Here is a 22,945-nt window from a genome sequence, read left to right on the forward strand (position 1 = left end):
TTCGGCCAAAGTAGTGCAAAGCAAAATCAAAACGTCTTTTTATAGTGCGTTTGTTAAATCTAGCACAAAACTGACAACTAGTGACGTTGTGATCAGGGCCTCGGCATGGGATACAGTAAGAGTGGAAGTCCTTATGAGGTATTTGCTTCCCACAAGAAATACAATTATTAACTTTTTCTGACATCGGTCTGAGGCAAGAAAAAAGTTTCCCCAATGGGGTACTTAGCTTTATTGAAGATTTCGGATCTGAAATTCGACTTCGAAAATCTCAGGAGTCGGCCGACCGGCACTTGTGAACTGCTTCTGCTTCGGGCACCGCACGGCAAGAAAGACTGGAAAAAATGGCGTCGGATGCATCTTATATACCCCTGGCACACTGTCAGGGAAGAAGCGACAGCAACCGACGCTGGACCAAGACTTTGGAACTCTGGCCAACTACGGGACCGCCTGATGGCAGGATAACCTAAGTGTAATGACTGCAGCAGTATGACACGATGAACATCTTGTTTCTGGGCCTCAGCCCATTGAATTGGCGGCATGTCTGGTCATCCATTTGGGACTGGCAACATGTGGAAATGAAATCTGTATCCCTGTGATACTATATTTAAAACCAATTTGCCCTGGGTAATCAATTGCCAGTTTCATGCATGAAGTGCCAGTTTTCCCCCCAAAGGGGCAGCCAAAAGATAAGTGCTTGGTGATTGCAATGGAAAGTCATTGAGACTGTTTACCATAGAAAGGTGCCTTGTTGCTTCCAAATTTGGAGGTGGAGGCACCCCATTGCTTTGCTCTAAAAGTTCCTTGCGACTGAAACCTGGAGCCTTTGGAATGTCTGTGTTTGACCTGAGCGGCTCTAGTGGGTACTGGAAAGGACCAGTTCTTAGTATGCCACTGCCTACTGAACCTGGGTGGCTGCACTTGTAGGAAATCTTTCAGTTTGCATAGATTTAGCTATCTTCCATCTTTTTAAAAACTTCTTCAGCCTTATTACCAAATAGACTGTCCTGTTGTAAAGGAGCATCCAACAATTTTGCTTTAACATGGTCAGGCATACTTTGCTCCTTGAGCCAAGCATGCCTTCTTATCACAGATCCAGTTACAGCAGCCCTGCAACAGGCCTCCAAGGAATCAAACCCACATTGCAAAGTATGTTTTCCAACTTGTTCAGCTGAATGCAATAAATCCTGCAACTCTATTTTCCACACAGTCAGAAATCATCTTCTTCTGTTTAAGTAAACCCATGACATGCTGACATTTAAGCATATGAAACTGTTTAAAGCCCTGATTGCCAAGGTTGCAGATGTGTAAACCTTCTTACCCCATCTATCCAGCGCCCTGGAATCTCTATCAGAAGGGGTAAGATTTTTAGCAGTAGAGGCCTTAATGCCCTTTGGACCCTGAGAAATGGTTTCAGGGTCAGCAGTAGGATTTCTAAAAAAGGAATTTGTGGGAGTTAGGAACCCTGTAGCACCTGTCTGGCTTACTAGGAGCCTGAGGCAGGGAATCGAGGGTCATCAACAATGTCTAGAACAGGAGGTATAGCCAAAGGCCTATGCTGAGGAAGAAGAAGAAAATCCCCAAGTCTCTTTTTGGATTCTGAGAAATCCTACTCTCCCAGTAAAAGTGTTCCCTTAAGGTATGCAAAGTTTCTCCAAAAGAAAAATCCTCAGTAGGAGAAGCAGAAGGGATGGAATCTTCTGCATCAGAGTCCTCATAAGTGAGAATAGATAATTCCTGATCAAAAGAGGAATCAGAAGAAATAGAAACCTGATCTGAAGATTCATAGTCAGTGCCTTGCCTAGGCCTCTTAGCAGAAGGGGGATGGGAACCCCTGATTAAGGTAATCAAATCCTCAGCCATTTTGATCATTTGTTTTTTAGGCATTGGGGCCTGTACATGTTGCCCAAGCGTCATTTTTTTTAGACAGAACAGTAGTTTTTGGCCTTAGTTTTGAAGATGGCGTCGGTTTAATATACAAATCTTTAGGCCTGAAAACACCCTCAGAAACCGGTGCCTGCTCAGCAGCTCCGGACCCATCTAAGGTAGAGACATCCGCGGGTTCAATACTTGAAGTATCTCACGGCATACTGGACTCCAAATGGGTCTCAGCAGAGGCCTGCGAATCAAAAGTAGGGGGTATCAGGGGCTGTGAAACTGCCTCACTGAGTACTGGCGAACCGGCGACTGGCTTAGGAGAAGCTTCGCTGTCGGTTTTTGATCTCGACGGTCTGTCTCTTGTCTATTTCTTTGCGTTTTTTAGGTATTTCGGTAGTTGGATTGCTAACCAACATTTCTGGATAGTTAAATCTTGAGCCAAAATATTTAGAAGCAAAAATATACCGACGTTTAATAGTGCGTTGATTAAATTTAGCACAAAACCGACAGCAAGGCACGTTGTGGTCAGGGCCTAGGCAAGGAATACAGTACAAATGAAAATCCTTATGAAGTATTTGCTTCCTACAAGTAATACAATTATTAACTTTTACTGACATCGGTAAGGAGCAAGAAAAAGTTTCCACAATGGGGTATTTAGCTTTTAGTAGAAAACTTTGGTTCTGAAACTCAAACGAAAATTTCAGGAGTCAGCCGACCGGCACTTGCGAACTGCTTCTGCTTCGGGCACCGGGCGGCAAGAAAGATTGATGTAATGGTGTCGGCTGCATGTTTTATACCCCTGACGACCTGACGTTATGGAAGAAGGGACAGCAACAGACGCAGGACCCAAGACTTTGTTAATCAGGCCGACTGAGGGCAACCTGCCAGCAGATTACCCAAATGTAATGACTGCCACAGTGAAACATGAAGAACATCTGGCAGCTGGCTCAAAAGGCAACACTGTCAGTTTTTCAGAACACAGTTAAAATCACAAAGAGGAGGAAATCACTTTCTTGAAGGCCTAATGTGGAGGATGCTTTTCAAAAACTGACTCAAAACATGCTTAAAGAGGTGGCTATTGGCAGACACACAAGTAGATTTTGGTTGACAAATGAGCCTTAACAAAAGAGTATGCCAGGCCAGAGCAGAGAAACTCACATAAATAAGACAGACCAGTAGTAGGAATCCCCAATTGAAAAGGGTTTTCGGTCCTCCTCCTGGCACCACAAAGAAAACCACTTCCATTTTGAAACAATATAATTTCTAGTAGTTGGTTTTCCAGCCTCATGTAAAACCTGGAGCACATCCTCTGAAAGGTGGTAACTGAAAATCAAAACTATAACCCAAAGAGTTAAATGCAAAGTTTAGAGAGGAGTGTGAATGAGACACCCCTTGTTCTGTTTGAGCAAGTCCATCTTGTGAGGTAACTTGTGATGGACTGCCCCTGGCCAAATGGAAGTGAAGAGGGGATCCAGTGCTGTCTGGGCCAAAATGAAGTTAACAAGATATTCTGCTTGTCCTTCATAATTTTTTGGAGGACCTTTGGCAAGGCAGGGTAGGGAAAACATAGTGGAATCTTCCCTTTCAAAAAAAATACATGGCATCCATCTTCCATGCCTGACAGCATGGATCCCTGTAACAGAACAGGTCTACCTGTCTGTTGTGTGTGGCAGGAAAGACACTATCAGGGGAATATAGCATCAATGGACAATGTTTGCAAAAGCTTCCCTATTCAGTACCCATTTGTGAGTATCTGCTCAGGGTGCTTGCCACATTGTCCTTTTTTGAGGGAATAAACACTGCCTGAAGAACGAGGTTGTGTTGAACTGAATGGCAATCTTTAATTTGCAAAAATAAGACTTGGCTCCCCCCATCCTTTTTTATGCACCATATGACCATGGTGTGTCTGACCTCGTAGGGGCCTGGAGTCCAAACATGATTAAGGACTGCATGGTCAGAATCAGAGCCTTCATCTCCTTGATGTTTATATGATCTTTCCTCTCTCTGGCAGAAAAAAACCCTGAAGCTTGATGCTGGAGCAGGCTCTCCATGCCAGGCTGGATGCATATGTGTAGAGCTCCTGGCAAGAGGAAGAAACCAGAAATGGTACTCCTGGATTGACAGAAATCTGGCTGATCCATCAAAGTAACTCCTTCCAGATACCTCTCGTGCCCTGCTGAAACCAAACTAACTTGAGATCACTGCAATGTCCTCATGGGGAATCTGCCATAAGAGATCATATGAATAGTTATAATGCCATCACCTCCAGGGCTCTCTAGTACTCTCTTATCAAAGACACCTGCAAATGAAGAAAGTTCGGAAAGAACTTTAAGAAAAACGGAACCTTGTCGGAAGGAAAGCTGTCATTGTTTGGGTGTTGATCCTGCATTCTAGGAAGATCAGGTTTTGGGAATGTTACGCTGATTTCACTGAAGCACATGACCAGGCTCTACCAAGCATCATTTGCATATGCTAATACTACGGCAAATGTAACAGAGAGCACCACTCCCTATAGGAGCTGCAATGAAAGAGGAGACAAAGAGAATTAAAAGCACCACCATGTCGCCCATGGCCAGGCACAGTAAAAAGGGAGACATTAATCAGCCTACTTTACAGAACACTACTTCATAGGATGCAGCCACAGAAAAAGATATAACAACTTTGTGACTACATAAGGATCTATTTAAAAACAGTATTCAATGGCACATGAGGCACTCTTCCTGCTTTAGTTCCCACACTACAGCACTGAGATGATTTAACTTAAGACCTCTTCTTCTTCTTTCGGCTGCTCCTGTTAGGGGTCGCCACAGCAGACCAACTGTTTCCATTTCTTCCTGTCCTCTGCATCTTGCTCTGTCACACCAACCACCTGCATGTCCTCTCTCACCACATCCATAAACCTTATCTTAGGCCTTCCTCTTTTCCTGTTACTTGGCAGCTTCATCCTTAACATCTTTTTCCCAATATACTCTGCATCCCTCCCTCAGCACATGTCCAAACCAACGTATTCTTGCCTCTCTGGCTTAGTCTCCAAATCTTCCAACCAAGGCTGACCCTCTAATATACTTATTCCTAATCCTGTCCATCCTTGTCACACCCAGTGCAAATCTTAACATCTTCAACTCTGACTCGTCAATCTCTGACTCATGCCTTTTTGTCAATGCCACTGTCTCCAACCCATATAACATAGCTGGCCTCACTACCCTCTTGCAGACCTTCGCTTTCACTCTTACTGGTACTGGTCCATCACAAATCAAACCGGACACTCCTCCACCACCCACTCCATCCTGCCTGTACTCTCTTCTTCACCTCTATTCCACATTCACCATTGCTCTGAACTGTTGATCCGAAGTATTTAAACTCATCCACCTTTGCGACCAGTACTCCCCTACATCCTCACCATTCCTCTATCCCCCCTCTCATTCATACACATATATTCTGTCTTAGTACTGCTGACCTTCATTCCTCTTCTCTCTAGAGCATATCTCCACCTCTCCAGGGTAGTCTCCACCTGTTCCCTACTCTCACCTCCACCTGTTCCCTACTCACTACAGATCACAATGTCATCTGCAAACATCATAGTCCACGGGGACTCCTGTCTGATCTCGTCTGTCAACCTGTCCATCACCGTTGCAAATAAGAAAGGGCTCAGAGCTGATCCTTGATGTAATCCCACCTCCACCTTAAAAGCATCCGTCTCTCCCACCGCAGTCACACTACCCTCATACATATCCTGCACCACTCTTACATACTTTTCTGGCACTCCCGACTTCCTCATACAATAACCACAACTCCTCTCTAGGTACCATGTCATATGCTTTCTCTAAATCCACAGACACAATGCAACTTCTTCTGACCTTCTCTGTACTTCTCCATCAACACTCTCAGAGCAAACATCGCATCTGTAGTGCTCTTTCTTGGCATGAAACCATACTGCTGATCACTAATCATCACCTCCCTTCTTAACCTTGCTTCCACTACTCTTTCTCATAACTTCATGCTGTGCCTGATCAATTTAATCCCTCTGTAGTTACTACAGCTCTGCACATCACCCTTATTCTTACAAATCGGTACCAAAACACTTTCTCCATTTCTCAGGCATCCTCTCTCACTTTCCAAGATTTCATTAAACAATCTAGTTAAAAACTCCAATGCCATTTCACCTAAACACCTCCACACTTCCACAGGTATGTCATCTGGACCAACAGCCTTTCCATTCTTCATCCTCTTCATAGCTATCCTTACTTCCTCCTTGCTAATCCACTGCACTTCATGATTTATTATCCGCACCATTATCCAACCTTCTCTCCCTCTCATTCTCTTCATTCATCAGCCCCTCAAAGTACTCTTTCCATCTGCTCAACACACTCTCCTCACTTGTGAGTATGTTTCCCTCATTATCCTTTAGAACCCTTACCTGCTGCACATCTTTACTAGCTCAGTCCCTCTGTCTAGCCAGTTGGTACAGGTCCTTTTCTCCCTCCTTAGTGTCCAACCTTTTATACAACTCTTCATACGCCTTATCCTTAGCCTTTGCCACCTCTCTCTTTGCCATGCACCTCATCTCCTTATACTCTTATCTACTTTAGTCATCTCTCCGACAATCCCACTTTTTCGCCAACCTCTTTCTCTGTATACTCTCCTGTAAGTCTTCATTCCACCACCAGGTCTCCTTGTCCTCCTTCCTCTTTCCAGATGTCACACCAAGCACCTTTCTAGCTCTCTCTCTTACTAGCTCTGCTGTAGTTACCCAGCTATTCGGTAACTCTTCACTGCCACCCAGTGCCCGTCTTAACTCTTACCTGAACATCACCTCACAATGACCCTTTTTCAGTTTCCACCATTTGATCCTTGGTGCTGCCCTCACACTCATCCTCCTCTTCTTGATCGCCAATGTCATCCTACAAACCACCATCCTATGCTGCCTAACTACACTTTCCCCTGCCACCACTTTACAGTCTCCAATCTCCTTCAGACTGGCCCTTCTACATAAGATATAATCCACCTGTGTGAATCTTCCTCCACTCTTGTATGTCACCCTATGCTCCTCCCTCTTGTTAAAATACGTATTCATTACAGCCATGTCCATCCTTTTTGCAAAATCCACTACCATCTGACCTTCTGCATTCCTTTGCTTAACACCATACCTACCCATCACTTCCTCATCCCCTCTGTTCCCTTCACCAACATGCCCATTGAAATCTGCTCCAATCACCAGTCTCTCACCCTTGGGTACAGTCACCACCACTTCATCCAACTTGCTCCTAAATTTTTCTTTCTCATCCATCGCACACCCAACTTGTGGAGCATATGCTCTAACAACATTCATCATTACACCATCAATTTCCAGCTTCATAAACATCACTCTATCCGACACTCTTTTCACCTCCAAAACACTCTTAGCATACTGTTCCTTCAGGATAATGCCTACACCATTTCTCCTCCCATCCACACCATGATAAAACAATTTGCACCCACCTCCGATACACTTAGCCTTGCTTCCCTTACATCTGGTCTCTTGCACACACAATATAACAACCTTCCTTCGGTCCATCATATCAGCTAGCTCTCTCCCTATGCCAGTCATACTGCCAACATTCAAAGTTCCGACCCTCACTATCACAGTCCTAGCCTTTACCTGCCTTGGGGCATGCCTTCCCCCTCTTCTCCTCCTTCGGCCAACAATAAGACCAAACACTTGTAATAATAATAAAAAAAAAAAACGAATAAAACTAAAAATTTGAAAATAAGCTCCAATGGGAACCAGGTCAATGTGTGAGAATGCCTCCCAAAAGGAGCAGGTTGCTCATTTCTGTGTGAGATGACACAAAGCCCTTGGGTAAACCTTTATGAACTCTTCCCAAAATATGTGTCTTCCTCTGATACCACCACCTAGAAATGGTTCTTCCTATACTCTTCCCACCAGGGCTCATATAAAGGCAGTGTATTTCTAGTATTTATGGCTCTAATCAGAAAATTTGATGGTACTCTGGAAAAATACCTACATGTAAGTGACCACTGGTCTGGCGGAGAACAAACTCGCAAAATGCTGAAATTTATAGAACATGTAAATAAAGGCTAAAAACACTGATGCATGAAAGATATTGCATTTATTACATAAAATATACCAAACCAATGCAAAATGTTAAATATCTGAAATTCTTTAAAAATCAGATGTACTTAGTAAAAACTATTATATGACTAAAGGAAATAAATCAAAAGGCTACAATTAACTCAAGCTTCTGAAAGCAAAGGAGAGCTTACCCTTCTTTAAGTGTTTCTTTAATGTAGATGACAAGCTGAATTACAAAGTCAGCTTCCATGGCGAAAAAACTATCCTGCAGACACCAACTTTTGATGTGGCAATATGAAGAAGATGAACAGCTATTCTGACTAAAAACATCCTCTAAAAAGGCTAATTTTACACCAGACTGACTTAAACACTACTTGCATGTAAAAAAGATTTTGTAAAACAAATCAGTTCTTTGAAATTCTGCCCTCATCATACCACTATATACATTTCAAAACAAACTCTTACCATCTTCTGTAGCCCGGACAGCCTCTGACTCCCTCTTTCGTCGAGCAGCTCGCTGCTTCTCTTCCAATCGCTGCTTCTCAGCATTAGCTTCATCCCACCGTCCATTTTCCATGAGCCGCTGATCTGGCCTCAGCCGACTATCTGTTGGGGCAACACCCTCCTCAGGTTCATTTAGTGTCAGAGCCAGCTCTGAAAAGTAGTACATATTCTCTGCATTCTCACTAAAAAAAAAAAAAAAAGTGGCATTTATGCATCTAAAGATGCTGCTTAATGGTTTAGTGTGGCCTGTAAATAAGTGGATGTTAAATACATACATATAGACAAACACACACACACACACAATCTTTTCCTGACTATTAAAATGTGCTATAATGAGAAATATGCACTTTAAAAGACAATACTGTTCAGTATGACAGTAATAATCTGGCCAGAAATGCCAGCAGTTAGTACCTGAAAGTGAGGGAGACTGAAAGGGATGAGGAAAGATAAATGAAATGGACAGTTACTAACGTATGTCACCTAACAATTAAGAATGGCTGGAAAATATTGTTCCAAATATCATGACCTTATTGTGGTAAAGGGATCTGCATACCCTTCTCATCCTTAGCACTACTATGGCTGGAACATTCTGCTTCTGGTAGATTCTTCCTTGACAAAATGCTTGAAAAATAATCATCTTCTTCATCATAATAGTTCTTGATGGTTCAAAGAAAAGAACCAGAACACCTACAAAAAGATACCAGGACCAACAGGAACCAGGAATATAGACTTACAATGTTGGATGAACACCAACAAGGCAGAGAGACTAAGTCAGCTGCAGTGCCAGTCTAATGACAGGAAGAGAAGGGCAGGGGTGGAGTAGGTATTGCTAATCAAAACTGGCTCTTGGGTAATGATCTCTCTGCAGAAAACAAAGTCACAGCTTATGAAAAGTGCTAGCCAGATAAAGCAGGCTTTACTTTTACACACACAGACACCACTTGCTCTGGAAACAGATGTCTTCATTGGGTATGGTGTCACTGTGATACTGGAGTTACATAATCAGAAGAGGTCCTAAGGGGAAGTTGGGATAGTCACAAGTACCCAACTGGGTGCCATACTGCTGGAGTTTGACAGAAAAGGTGAAATGATCATTTCAGTGGGAGTAGCAAAAGGGTCTCTCTCTCTTTCTGCATACATACCAATCAAGTATTCAAACTGTTCAAACTTCTGAGAGACTAATGAAGCATTCGATAACTACTACTGACTCTGCGGTTCTTCTGGAAGTCCACCTCTCATGAGGGGAGTAACAGAGATGCATGAAGGGGCAGGAATGGAAATAACAGTTTGCCTAATACATGTGTGTACGTGCGTGTTTATCTACCTGAACGGTTATTAGACGTGCTAGTCATGAACCTTCCATAACAAACATGAGACTGCACATATATGTATTTGCTGTCAGAGAATTCTGAACCAAAGTTTCACAACTGACTTGATAGTCATGTCATTGGACATGATGTTCTGGACATTCGGGTGATAAGATGTCAACAGATCACCACTTGGCAGTGCAGTAAATCAAATGGTCAAGGTGGAAACTGGATCTGATTTTTATTTTTTTTAGGTATGATGGTTCTTTCCTTGGAACTATCAAGTTTATTAGTGTCACTATGACTTGAGAACTCAAATATATAGTGGAGATATCCTGGAAATGACTAGCAGCAGCTTCCATGTGGGATGCGTTCAGCTCCTACCTAGAGAAGGAATAGTTGTGTAACCATAACCATAGATGCCCTTTTCCTCTATGTTGCAGTATTCTTTATATATGGGTTGTATTCACTCCACAACCTGACGTCCAGCCTGTATATAAAAGCTTAACGCCACTGCTTGTACGTGGGACATCGCATGAAGGCACAAAAAACGTCAGCCATAAAAGGGCCAACTGCACATACAATCCTCAGAATAAGGTAGCCCCATGAGGAAATAATCCAAAGGAGTCAAAAAAGGAGTCATCCTAGTAAAGAGCCAGATGTAGGGGGGGAAGGCGAGTGGGATAGAATACTGCAACACAGAAGGACATCTATGGTTATGGTAAGATTTTACACAACTATTCTATGCCCTTCTATTCAATGTTCCAGTACTAATTACATATGGGAGAGTGCAAAAGCTGAAAGGGAGCCCAAGGAGGGGAAGGAGCAGAGGAAGACTAAGCAGAAACATTTTCCACAAATCCATGCAGGATTGTCCTGGCAAATCCTGCCCTGGATCTGGAGATAGTATCCAACTTACAATGCTTTGTAAAGGTATGAACAGATGACCAGGTGGCAGCTTCCAAAATGGAGTGAGCATCTAGGCCTTTGTAGAAAGGCCACTGAGCATGCAACTGATTTGGTGGAATGGACCTTAACAGAAGAGGATAAGGATATCCCATGAAAATGACAGCAAAACACAATGGCCTTAGAAATCCATAAACAGATAGATTGTTTAGAGACAGGTAAACCAAGCACCCTGGGATGAAAGGACACAAAGTTGATTAGACTTCCTAATGGACTTAGTTTTGTCTAGGTAGAATCTGACTTTTCTGTGTACATCTAAAGAATGCAGAATCCTCTCACTACGGGATTGAGGAGAAGGAAAGAAAGGAGCAACTAGATAGACTGATTCAGATACAACTCATTGACCACTTTGGGCATAAAGGAAGGATTAGTTCTCAAATACACTCTGTCCTTGTAGAAAACCAAAAATGGAAGTGAAGCCATTAATGTCTGAATTTCAGCTAACCTTCTAGCAGAGGTTAAAGCAATCAGAAGTACTGTTTTCCAAGTGCAAAACTTTAGAGAAGCAGAGGGCTCTGGTTCAAAATAGGTTCATAGGTTGATACTAGGCTATCGGCCCTACGGCCTATACAAGCCTAGCCATAACAATTCCCTGGCTATTTCTTCCCACACTATTTACTTCCCTGGACACCTGTCTAGCAGGTTGACCGACATGATCCCCGGGGGTGAATTTCCTTTCTCCCATTCAAATCGTCAAGGTTCCTATAGGGTCCTAAATAAGCTTCTCTAACACGTACTTAAGATCCCAAGTAGGAGGAACTGGTTTCCTGGGAGGTTTCATGTGTAGAACACCTTTTAGGAAAAGCTTAACCTCTAGCCTGGAAGCTAAGGAGGGAGTTAAAGGCAAGCAAGCAGACAAGGCTGAAAAGTGGACCCTGACTGAGGAATAAAAAAGACTGCTGTTAACAAGGGTAAGAAAGCACTAAAGAAATATTTGCAAAAAAGGGGTCCTCCTTTCTTTTTTGGCACCAGATAGAAAATCTTCTCCACTTGGAAATGTTAAGATTTCCTAGTACTGGGTTTCCTGGCCTCCAACAAAACCCGAAGCATGTCCTTAGAAAACAGATGCCTGAAAGGAATCAAAAGCTGATCACCCACAAGATCAACTGTATAGTTGACAGATGTGGGGGAATCAGGGATCCCTTGTCCTGCGTGAGTAGGTCCATCCAGTGAGGTAACTTGTAGTGATGACCCTTGGCTAACTGCAGAAGAGGGAACCAGTGCTATCTTGGCCAAAAGGGGGTCACTAACAAGATTTTTATTTTTTTCCTATACAATTTTCAAAAGGACTTTTTGAATTAAAGGGAAAGGGGACTGCATAAAGAAACACCCCTTCCCTGAGAAGGACAGAGCACCCACCTTACAAGCCTAAGGGTGAGGGTCCCTGGCACAAAACAGAGGAAGCTGTATGTTCAGAAGGGAGGCAAAGAGGTCCATTTCTGGAGTGTGCCACTAGAGAACTAGATCCAGCAACACATACTGCAAAGCATCCACTCGTGGGAGTCTGTCATGGATCTGCTTAATGCATCTAACACCAAGTAGAAGGAAAGTACAATGCATGCAGTATCACTTTGTACTGAATAGCCAATTCCCATGCTTTGATGGCTAAGTGACAAAGAAGGTAATATTTTGTGCCCCCCTGCTTGTTTATGTACCAAAGGACATAGTACTGTCTGTAAGAATCCTGAGGGGTCCTGGCAAGAACAGAGGATGAAAGATCTTTAAGGTTAGAATCAGAGCCCTCATTTCTCTGATGTTGATGTGCTCCCTCTTTTGAGAGGGGGGACCAAAGATCTGTACCTTCCTGGCAGCAAAGGTTGCTCCCCAACCTAACTCTGAGGCACATGTGAAAAGTTGCTGGGCTGGCTGGCTGAGGTACCTAAAGTGGTAAGCCAGGATTCTGACGGAGTTGCTGCATCCACCAACACAGTTCTGTTTTCAAGCAGGGGAGAAGAGGAATCAAAACTTCCAAGGGATGAGCATGCTGGGACCAAACTGTCTTTACAAACCACTGGAACTTCCTCATATGTAGTTTGGCAAAAGGCAACATGGGGATTTGTAGAGGCCATGAACCCTGGCAGTCTCAAAAACTCCCTGGCCATGATGGAAGTTTTTTTCTGAAGGGAGAAACACCACAATCATGTCTATCCTAAACCTGCACCCCAGGAAAATGAAATCCTGACTTGGGGTCAGACTTGATTTCTTGAAGTTTAATGAGCATCCTAATCCCAGCAAAAAGGGAATAGCTAAGCCCAGGTGTTGAAGTAGTAGGTCTGGACTGCTGGTCAGAAAGAGCAGACAGTCTAAGTAAATTTGAAGCCCTTTCGATCTCAAATAAGCAATGGCTGGGGCTAGGCACTTTGTGAACACCCTTGGAGTAGTGAAAAGACAAAAGGATGAGGCAGAAAACTGAAAGTGCAAAGAACCCACCGAGAAATGCAAGAACTTGCTGAACTGAAGGTGACTAGGGATATGCAGATAGGCATCCTTGAGATTCAGAGAAGCTAGGAAATAGTATCCTGAAGGAAGGCACCACCAGGAAGGTGTTCAAAGTTGACAGATCTAGGCTAGGCCTCCAAAGATGGTCTTTTCTTGGAACAAAATACATCCTGGAATAAAAAAAACGTTCCTTGTTGGTCTGGAGGGACAGGCTGAATGGTGCCTTGTTTGGAAAGTTGAGCAAGCAACTGAGGAAACAGATGCAGTGGACTGGAAGGTGGCTGAGGGGGAAGAGTCTTCCAAGTCAAAGTATCCATTTTGTATAACTGAAATCACACAGGAATCCTGAGTGACTGCCTTCCAGGCTGAAAGGGAAACAGGAAGGTGAAGAGACAAAAAGAGTATGACTTGGAAGATGAAGCGGAGCATCACAGGGGGCTTTGTCTGGGCTGAAAGGACTGCTGGGGAGAAGGAGCAGAAGCAACAGCCTTAGACTGAGGGGGTCTCCTGGAAGACTTACTTGGCCTAATTGCAAGAGTAGTAGAAGATGATGAAGGAGCAGGTTTCCGGTCAAAAAGAGTCTTGCCAGGGAAATTCCTATGGAATTTAGGGACTGTGAAAACTAGCAAGTGCTTCAAATCCTGGAGCTCCTTGCCTTTTAACTTCAGAGTTTTAAAAAGTTCTGCAGTCACTTTGCCAAAAAGGGCAGAATTGTCCAAGGCAGTATCAAGTAATTTGGCCTTGATGTCATTAGGGACAGCCTAGAGACATAGCCAGGAATGGCTCCTGAGAACAGAAGCAAAAGCTGCAGCTCTGGAAGAAACTACAACAGCATCAGAATTGTATTTGATTGAATGTCCAGTTACCTGGGAGGATGCAGTCAAGAGGGAGAGCGCCACTGACAGCCTCTGAATCAGGTAAATGGAAAAGAGCCTGGGCAGCCTAAGAGAGTATTGCTAGAGCATACCAAGATGTGTGTCTGGCAATTAATGGCTCTGATAGCCAAGGTGGAAGAGGTATAAAGCTTCTTTCACAACCTTTCCAAAATCTTACTTTCTTTGTCAGAAGGGAGCAACTTCGTGGAAGGTGCAACATGAGAGGATTTATCAGAAGTAATTGATACCATAGTTGGATCACCTGAAGGGCATTTAAAAAGAAACTTTCGAGCCTCAGGGACCTCATAAAATGGTCAGGTCTTTTTTGGGCAGGAGCTTGAGAGTCTGGGGTTTTAGAAGTATATGCAAAGACATCCAAGATGACTGGGAAGACTGGGAGGACTGGAAGGACTGTAGACAGAGAAGGGGGCCTCCAACTGAAGATGATCATATATTTTTTGCTCCTCTGAAATTTGGGAAGAATCCCACTTAAAGAAATACCTCATTTTATTAATAGTTTCCCCAAAGGAAGGCTCTTCCATGGGTTAATCGACCCCATTAGACTCTTCCTCTGGAGAAGCATATTCCAGAGGGGAAGGAATTTGGGTACAATATGCTAAAGAGTCTTCATCTGAAGAAGACTCCTCAGAGTCAGAATCCTGTACTGGATAAAAAGCAGACTGCACAGAAGGGGACTCCTGAGAAGCAGACAGCAGAGCAGAAGACAAGGATAAAACAGTCCGGGGAAGCAGAAGTTGGAGGTCTCAAGGCCATCAGAGCTTTAAGACCCTGCGAGACGGCATCCCAATTCGACTGAGGAGTGGAAGGGGCATTGCAATGCCTAGTCTTCTGCTGCTTCTTAACATGCTTCTCTTGTGGAGGCGAATGGACAGACGTAGGCCTTACGCCCCGGCACTTCTTTAGGCAGAGGCGCAGGAACGGTTCCGGAGTCCTCCGAAATAACAAGCAATGGTTACCCCAAGTCGTCCGTTGGGTCTTCAGCAACCTCAAGGGGTACATGTCAGACTGAGAAGGTGGAGCCGAAGAGGATTTGGGCCTGACTTTGTTGATCTTCCTCTTCACACACGGCTAGGAAGAACTTGCGGAACCCTCCATCGCATCCTTAGCCAAACATTTAAGTCTCTAGTTTTCTAACTAGAAATTTAAAGCTGACAAATGACTCTGCAATGTCTTTGGTACAAAGGCCTGATGGAGCAAGACCGATGGTAGTGAGTAGGTCCTAAACAAAACAAGCAAAGTTTGTGACTATTCTTGTATGGAATTTGCCTTCTACACCTACACTTGCCCTTTTTGGATGACATTAACAACAAAAAGCAGTAGCAACAAATTAAATAACCTACAGGGTACTTACCTGAAGCTGTAAAGCGAACCAACAATATCCAAAGGGAGACCGAACGTAAAAGTCAGCCTTTCCGAATGGTGGCAAAAAAGTTTTGGGGTTGCATGTGTGGACATCCCTTTTATGGCTGACATTCTCTGTGTCTTCGTGCGACATCCCACATACAACAGGCAGTGGTATTAAGCTTTTGTATACAGGCCAGATATCGGGTTGTGGAGCAGAATACAACCTAAATGTAAACAATACTGCAACACTGAATAGGACGACATCAAATTAATCCATACACCAGATGAAATGCTGGGGAGAAGATTCAGGGACATGAAGTTCAAACAGACTTTGCTGAAGATCTTAGCTGCTAAAACAATGGCAAAGAGCTGTGGATGAAAGGAGACTATACTTAGTAAGGCCAACTTTACACCCATGGTGAATACTAGCGTACAATACCTGGGATGTGGGTGTCTAGAGCTGAACGATGTATACCAATAGGTCAGGAAGCTGCATCAGTCAACAGTGTGATGGTACAGATATAGGAGGAGTCAGAGAGACCACGAGAAATGACCCCAGGGTGGCCTTAAGGGTATGGGTAACCTTGCCTTGGGGGGGGGGGGACAAGTCAGTACCAGGGCTGTTACAGCAAGGACACAGAAACCCCAGTCTTTATGGAGGACAATACCATAAGGTGGAAGAACACTGACAAAATGCAGCTAACAAATGTATCTTCCTTAAAAGGACAGCTATCCCCTAAATGGAACATTTAACTTCTCCAGAGTACAATTCCCACCCTAAAGGATGATCCCTATCTGTAACAGCCCTGTCTATAAGCATATATACATACTCCTACCATTACATACACAGAGTAACTCCTCACCTGTATTTCACAATATAAGCTAAACAAAGCTAGAACCTCATACATGTACTGCATTACACAGCCCACCCAATGTCCACAGAAAATAGTACAGCTACATCATAAGTAAACTTACCATAACAGTAGATGCTCTAATAGGGCACTGTTATAGTAGCCTAAGCTACTTGAGTCTCATCCTCCATCAACTGGCCACTTTTCAAAGCTTAAAGATGCCTTCCACCCATTCTAACTGTCGGAGATTGAGCAGAGCTCCATATAAAGACATTGTGCAAAAAGCGTCAAAGCTTTCCTGCCTCAAGAAGGGAGGTAACAGTCCTGGAAGGAAAAAAAATGATAGGAAATGCAACAAAAAAGTTACTACATACACAAGGGTATATACAGCCATACCCTGGTAATCCAAACACCAAGAGAAAGCAGTTAGGGAGGGAGTATGGCTACTTCAACAGAGATCTATAACACTTCATACACAACTATACTAAGTTCAACATTGGATCACTATTGCAGAAGTTTTTAAGCTATATGGGTAGCTTACCATCACTTTGAAAAAAAAAAAGGGAGGGGAAAGTAATTAAGAATCTGGGAGCCTCTGAAGAATGGCCCTTGCAATGCCTGTTCTGGACTTGGAAAAGAAATTTAGATTGCAATGTTCTGTAAAAGTATGTACAGAAGAACAAGTTACTGCCTCTAGAACACTGAGCCCACCCCCTTCAAAAAAGCCATTGAATAAGCCAAAGCCCATAGACCTGCCTAGAACTGACTTGCAGTGCTGAGAATAGTAAAAATAAATAGCATAAATAAAAGTCTCGGTTTGCAGAAATCCACTGTTGCATTCTTGTAGGTATTTTCCAGGCAGACAGCTAACCAGAGTACAATTTTCCCATTCTCAAAATTCAGCAATTTAAACATGAAGCAAACATTCTTTAAGCCTCGAGCTGTCCAGTTTATTCAAAGTAATGAGCACTTTTGTCTATCAGACTTCATCGGATACAATGTTTCTTTAGCATGAGAGATCCATCTAGAAACAGTATTTTGGCACTGGCTGCCCTTTCCTCTTGCCTCATAGCAAACAGCCAGCTGATCAGCTACCCTGAAAGACTGAGTTTTGTCTAGATCAGGGGTGTCCAAACTTTTTTCACCAAGGGCCATATGCGGTAAAATACACAAACAGCCGGGCCACTCACTCGAGGTGAAGTATATTATATTATATTGCCTCACCTGGTTTATTTTTTAAGACAAGTAAACTAAATTAATCAGCCTACAACACTGCTTTTCATGAATAGGATATTTCAAGCTAGTTATGCAAATAAGTTTGGATTGTTAACAGATCAACTAATAGTTGTTTTAAAAATGATATCAACATAAAATGATTTATTAGTAATAGGGCTTAATAATAACACATGGAACGTGTAATATATTTTGAACTCGGGAACACAGTTGCGCTCGGTGGAAACAATGAAGTTGTGCTTTGGCCTGCAGGATTGCTGGCAGGTCCGGAATCAGTTTTGTGGTTGAGATGCGAAGGACGTCACAGAGATGGTCGTTGGTAATTTTGGTTCTCAATCTGCTTTTGTTCAGCGTCATCAGAGAAAATGTTTGTTCACATATGTATGTTGAGCCGAACAGACTCATCATTCTTTTTGTGTGGCGTCTCATCAGAGGAAACTTGGCTTCTTCCAAGCTCCGGTAGAAGTCAGGTAAAGAGAGAAGCTGATGTTGATTCTTCAAAGAATCATCACACTGCATTTCTATAAGTTCTAATTGAAGACTCTCTTCCACTTCTTCTGCATTTATCATGAAGGGAGTTGCAAACAGCTTGATATCATTCTCAATAGTAGAAAAATCTTGGAAGCACTGAGAAAATTCTGTCAGGAGGGATGTGATCAGAGACACATATTTCCCCTTTTTACCAGAGAGATCGACTTTTGGAAATGCAGATCTGATTTCGGACAGTGTGGGGAAGTGTGCGACATTGAAGGTGTGCAACTGTGCCTCAAACAGTCGGAGCTTCACACAGAATGCTTTCATGTGTGCGTGAAGCTGTGGTACAAGTTGGTCTTTACCTTGTAGGTTTTTGTTGAGTGTGTTGAGGTGTTCAGTGAGATCAACTAAAAATGCCAGGTCTGCCAACCATAGAGGGTCACACTCAGCTCGTGAAGAGGTCGGTCCTTTTCTTTCAAAAACTGGTCGATCTCTGATCTCAGAGAATAAAACCGCCTAAGCACAGAGCCACGACTTAGCCAGTGCACTTCTGAATGGTAGAGCAGGTCCCCATATTCAGCATCAATGTCAGTTAAGAAAGCTTGAAATTCTCTGTGGTAGAGTGCTCATACTCGAATTATGTTTACTGTTTTCACAACAGTGTTCATCGCATCGTTAAGCTGTACTGTCTTGGCACAGAGTGCTTCTTGGTGGATGATACAGTGCATTTTAACTGCCTCACCTCCACTCTCCTGCACCTTGGCACACACCATAGAGGCCATTCCTTTGCGCTGGCCTGTCATAGCTGGAGCTCCATCTGTTGTAACTCCACACAACTTGTTCCATTTAAGTCCTATCTTGTCAATTGCATTTGACACAGCTTCAAAAATGTCTTTACCCGTTGTTGTGGTATTTAGACTGGTGAGATCAAGCAGCTCCTCCGTAATACAAAAGTTATTGTCAACACCCCGCAAAAAAATTAGTAACTGTGCGGTATCTGTGGCGTCTGTGCTTTCATCACATGCAATGGAGTAGAAATCAAAAGCACATGTTTTGTCTGCCAGTTGATGTTTTATGTTGGCTGACAAGTCTTCGATTCGCCGCACAACTGTGTTCCTTGATAGGCTAACACTGTCGAATTCTTGACTTTTTTCTGGGCACATTATTCCTGCAACTTTAGTGAGGCACTGTTTTATAAATTCACCATCTGAAAAAGCCTTCCCATGCTGGGCAATGAGTTGAGCCACCTCATAGGTGGCTATTGTGGCATTTTCTTGAGTTTTTTTGGCACAGGAAAAATACTGTTGTTGAGCTAGCAAACTAGCTGTCATCTGCTTAACCTTTTGTTCTCGTTCCACACCAGTGTAGGACATGTAGGTCTGATGTTTGGTTTCGTAGTGTCGTCTTACATTGTACTCCTTCAACACTGCGACACTCTCATTACAAATCAAACACACACATTTCCCCCTGACTTCCATAAAGAAGTATTCATTTTCCCACCGTGTCTGAAATTTTCTACACTCACTTGCTATCTTGCGTTTCTTTGGTGTTGTCATTTTCAGTGGGCTGTGGCAAAATTTTTCTTTCCTTAATTTAGTTTTGTACAGGTACTGCCTTGATCAACTCAGTAGCTCCACCGCTAGAGTTAAAACCAAGAAATCAACTAGTAAGCAACCACAAAGCACTGTATCAAGGAGAAACCGCGTTTTTCATCTATGGATCCATGATTAACTGAATTTTAAGTACATCTTTTATCTTGATTCATTTTGTATGTAATTTTGGTTTTTGTCCACTAGAGGGGAGTGTTGTATTAGTTACAAAACGACTGTTTCTACTTTTCATTCACTCTGGATTCAGGTTCCCCTACCCTCAAAACATGCCAGAGACTTCAGTGCATCTTCTATCTACCATTTTTTTCTTTTACCTAATAGAACTCTACTGCCAACCAATCTACGGACCGGTGATCCGCTGTGACAACCCCCTAACCGGGAAAAGCCGAAACACAAGTCATCACTCATCTGGTACACTTGAACTTCATATAATGACACCAAAATGTCACTCATCAAAGTGTCCTATACCACATTATAGCCTTCTAGTAAATACAGGGATTTAGAAAAAGGCTGCTTACAAATCATTTTCCTACTGCCTAACCCTAGTCACTAGTTATTTGTGTGTTTACACAGTTTTGTTGGCGCTCACCAACATTATAGCATTATACTAGCATTCAGTTATGATTGTTGTGTACTGCAATAAGTTTTAAACATGCATAGTTTCGTCACGAAACTCCGCATGTTTAAAACTTATTGTAGTACACAACAATCATAACTGAATGCTATAATGTTGATGATCGCCAACAAAACTGTTTTGTTGGAGATCACCAACATTATAGCATTCAGTTATGATTGTTGTGTACTACAATAAGTTTTAAACATGCGGAGTTTCGTCAAGCATTTCATGTGGAATGGATTAACTGTTAGTATTTCCTAGAGCTGTCCGGTGCTTGATTTCTGTTTTTTGTTTGTGCACTGTTCTTTACCTGTGGTTTAAACAAGAAATGCAATACCGCCAGGTTTATGTGTGGGCCATATTTGGTAGACTTTTGGAATTTGCTGCGGGCCAATTAAAAATGGATCGCGGGCCGCAGTTGGCCCGCCGGCCATAGTTTGGACACCCCTGGTCTAGATAGTATGAGCTGCCTGTGGACATCAAGAGTATGGAAACTTTTTTTTTCTCCATTGTTTTTGGAGTCAGGGAAAAAAAGAACAGGGAGATTAACATACTGACTCAGAGAGTAAGCACAGAGACCACTAAACATAAAATAATTAGTTCCTAAAGAAATCCTGTCTTGTGAAAAATGTTTAGTTAACTTCATCATAAGAGCTTGTAACTCAAATCCTAGCAGAAGTCAAAGCAATAAGTAAAACAGTCTTCAAAGAAATGAAAGTTATGCACTTACCATAATGACAGATTTGTGTTGTTTACGGATGTGTCTTCTGATCCGAATTAGAACACTCAGACTTTAGGGTCCACAGCACAGGCTCCTACCTTTACCCATAATCCCCTCCTCTCTATAAGATTACCAAAGCTTGCCTGGAACCCCATGATAGAACAGTATTAGAAAAATCAAAGTAATAAACCTCAAGTACACAAAAAATGTCTGAGACAGGAAACTCCTGCAGTTGAAAGAGTACAACATCTTGGTGAGGAGGCAGAACAAACTGCTATACCTGAAGCACACAACAAAATCTTCCATGAAATGAAAGGGGGAGGAAGAGTAGGAAGTTGAGGAAGAATGGACTACGACAACACATATCTATCTTTATGGCAACGTTCATATCTGATGCTGTCGGTTTCATCCCTTCCTCAATGAATGGGACAGCGTCCCCAGCTACTTAGCTCTTAGAGTGGTTTGATGGAGGAATGTTCAGGAAGATGGCTGAAATAAAAAGCCACACTATTCCTGGGAAAGAGATCAAGTTTATAATTGGAAACGATGGCGTCAATGTTAGACCAGGTGGCAGCAGCACAGTTAACATCAACTGAGGGCCTGTAAAAGAAGGCCGAGGAGGTTAAGAAAGATCTAGTTAAGTCAGCTTTGAATGGTCTAGCTAATGTCAATCCTTTTTCCTTATTCACATCAAAGATGCAGAGAGGTAATCATCTAGCTAAAGATGCTTTCAAAACACCCTGACTCATCTTAGCTTTGGAAAGACAAATAGCAGGTCTGTCCTACTGAGTGCTTTGGTACAATAGAGGTAGAAGCTGGCGATGTACATACAACAAATAATGCATATACTCTCCTTTATTCAAAAAATTTGGAAAGAAAACTGGTAGACTGATGCACTGGTTGAAGGAGGTCTCCATAGCTACCTTAGGTTTGAAAGTTGGATTAGTCCATTAGAATGCCCTATTAGGTTCATAGGTTCATACTAGGCTATCTGCCCAAGGGCATTTATAAGCCTAGCCCATAGTTATTTGGCTTTCGCCACCCCTTTAGTTTGAATAAAACTATGCCTATTATTTTGCTGTGCCTCTGTCAAGCAGTGACACTGAAGTAATCCCTGGGGTATATCTGCGATCCCCCATCCATTGGTCAAGATTCCTCTTGAACAAGGCCAGCGAGGTGCTCTGCCTCACATGTACCGGGATTTTGTTCCACAGCATAGGGAGTCTCTGGGTGATGAATCTGTCCCTCCAGCATGTTCTATTCTTGTGGAAGATAATGTACAGAGGTTTGCAGGACACAGCCTAAAGTTCTGACATTCTCCAAGCTGAAGTAACAACTAGAAAGTGTGTTTTCCAAGTCAAAAATGTAATGTCTGTGCTGGCAGCAGGTTCAAAGGGTGACTGGTTTAAGGCTCGGAGTAAAATGGTGCTATTACAAGGAGAGGTTGGATCCTTAAGTAGGGGTCTAAGAAGGAATGTACCCCTCAGGAAAGCTTTACAAAGTTTTAGGGAAGCTATGGTAACCTGGTTCTCTCCAACATGAAGATATTAAATATCCACTAACTGTATGTTAATGGTAGAGTAACTAGCTCCATTGAGAAAACTGGAAACTAGTAAGTCAAAAAAAGTACAGTTGTGTACACCTATCATAAATGTAGATGTGCGAGTGTATTCACTGTTGCAGTCATTACATTTGGGTTATCTGCTTGCAGGTAGCCCTCTCAGTCGGCCTGATTAACAAAGTCTTGGGTCCTGCTTCAGTTGCTGTCCCTTCTTCCATGACGTCAGGTCGTCAGGGGTATAAAACATGCAGCTGATGCCATTACTTCAGTTTTTCTTGCCCCAGATGTCAGGTGCCCCCCTAATGGGAAGAAATTAAATATAAAAGCACAAAGATATACCTCCAACAAAAAAGCAACTACACCAAAAAGGCTTTTAAGCATAAAGGAAAGTAGAGGTATAGCCAAAAAAAGTTAGGGGACTGGAGGGAGGGTAAACAGGACTGCAACAGTGAATACACTCAAATGTCTACATTTA

At 42.8% G+C, this 22,945-nt stretch overlaps 1 protein-coding gene across 1 annotated transcript in view; it reads right to left on the bottom strand.

The window, feature by feature from the left end:
- Positions 1-22,945, bottom strand: part of LOC122811903 (oxysterol binding protein) — a 1,660,581-nt gene that overhangs the window by 30,657 nt on the left and 1,606,979 nt on the right. The window contains exon 13 of the mRNA XM_044084058.1: positions 8,414-8,634. Within this exon, the coding sequence (XP_043939993.1) occupies positions 8,414-8,634 (221 nt within the window). The remainder of the gene's footprint in view (positions 1-8,413; positions 8,635-22,945) is intronic.

The sequence above is a fragment of the Protopterus annectens genome, chromosome 9.part0 (genome assembly GCF_019279795.1).
Source record: "Protopterus annectens isolate FY-2018-M chromosome 9.part0, PAN1.0, whole genome shotgun sequence".
In the NCBI taxonomy this organism is placed as follows: Eukaryota; Metazoa; Chordata; order Ceratodontiformes; family Protopteridae; genus Protopterus; species Protopterus annectens.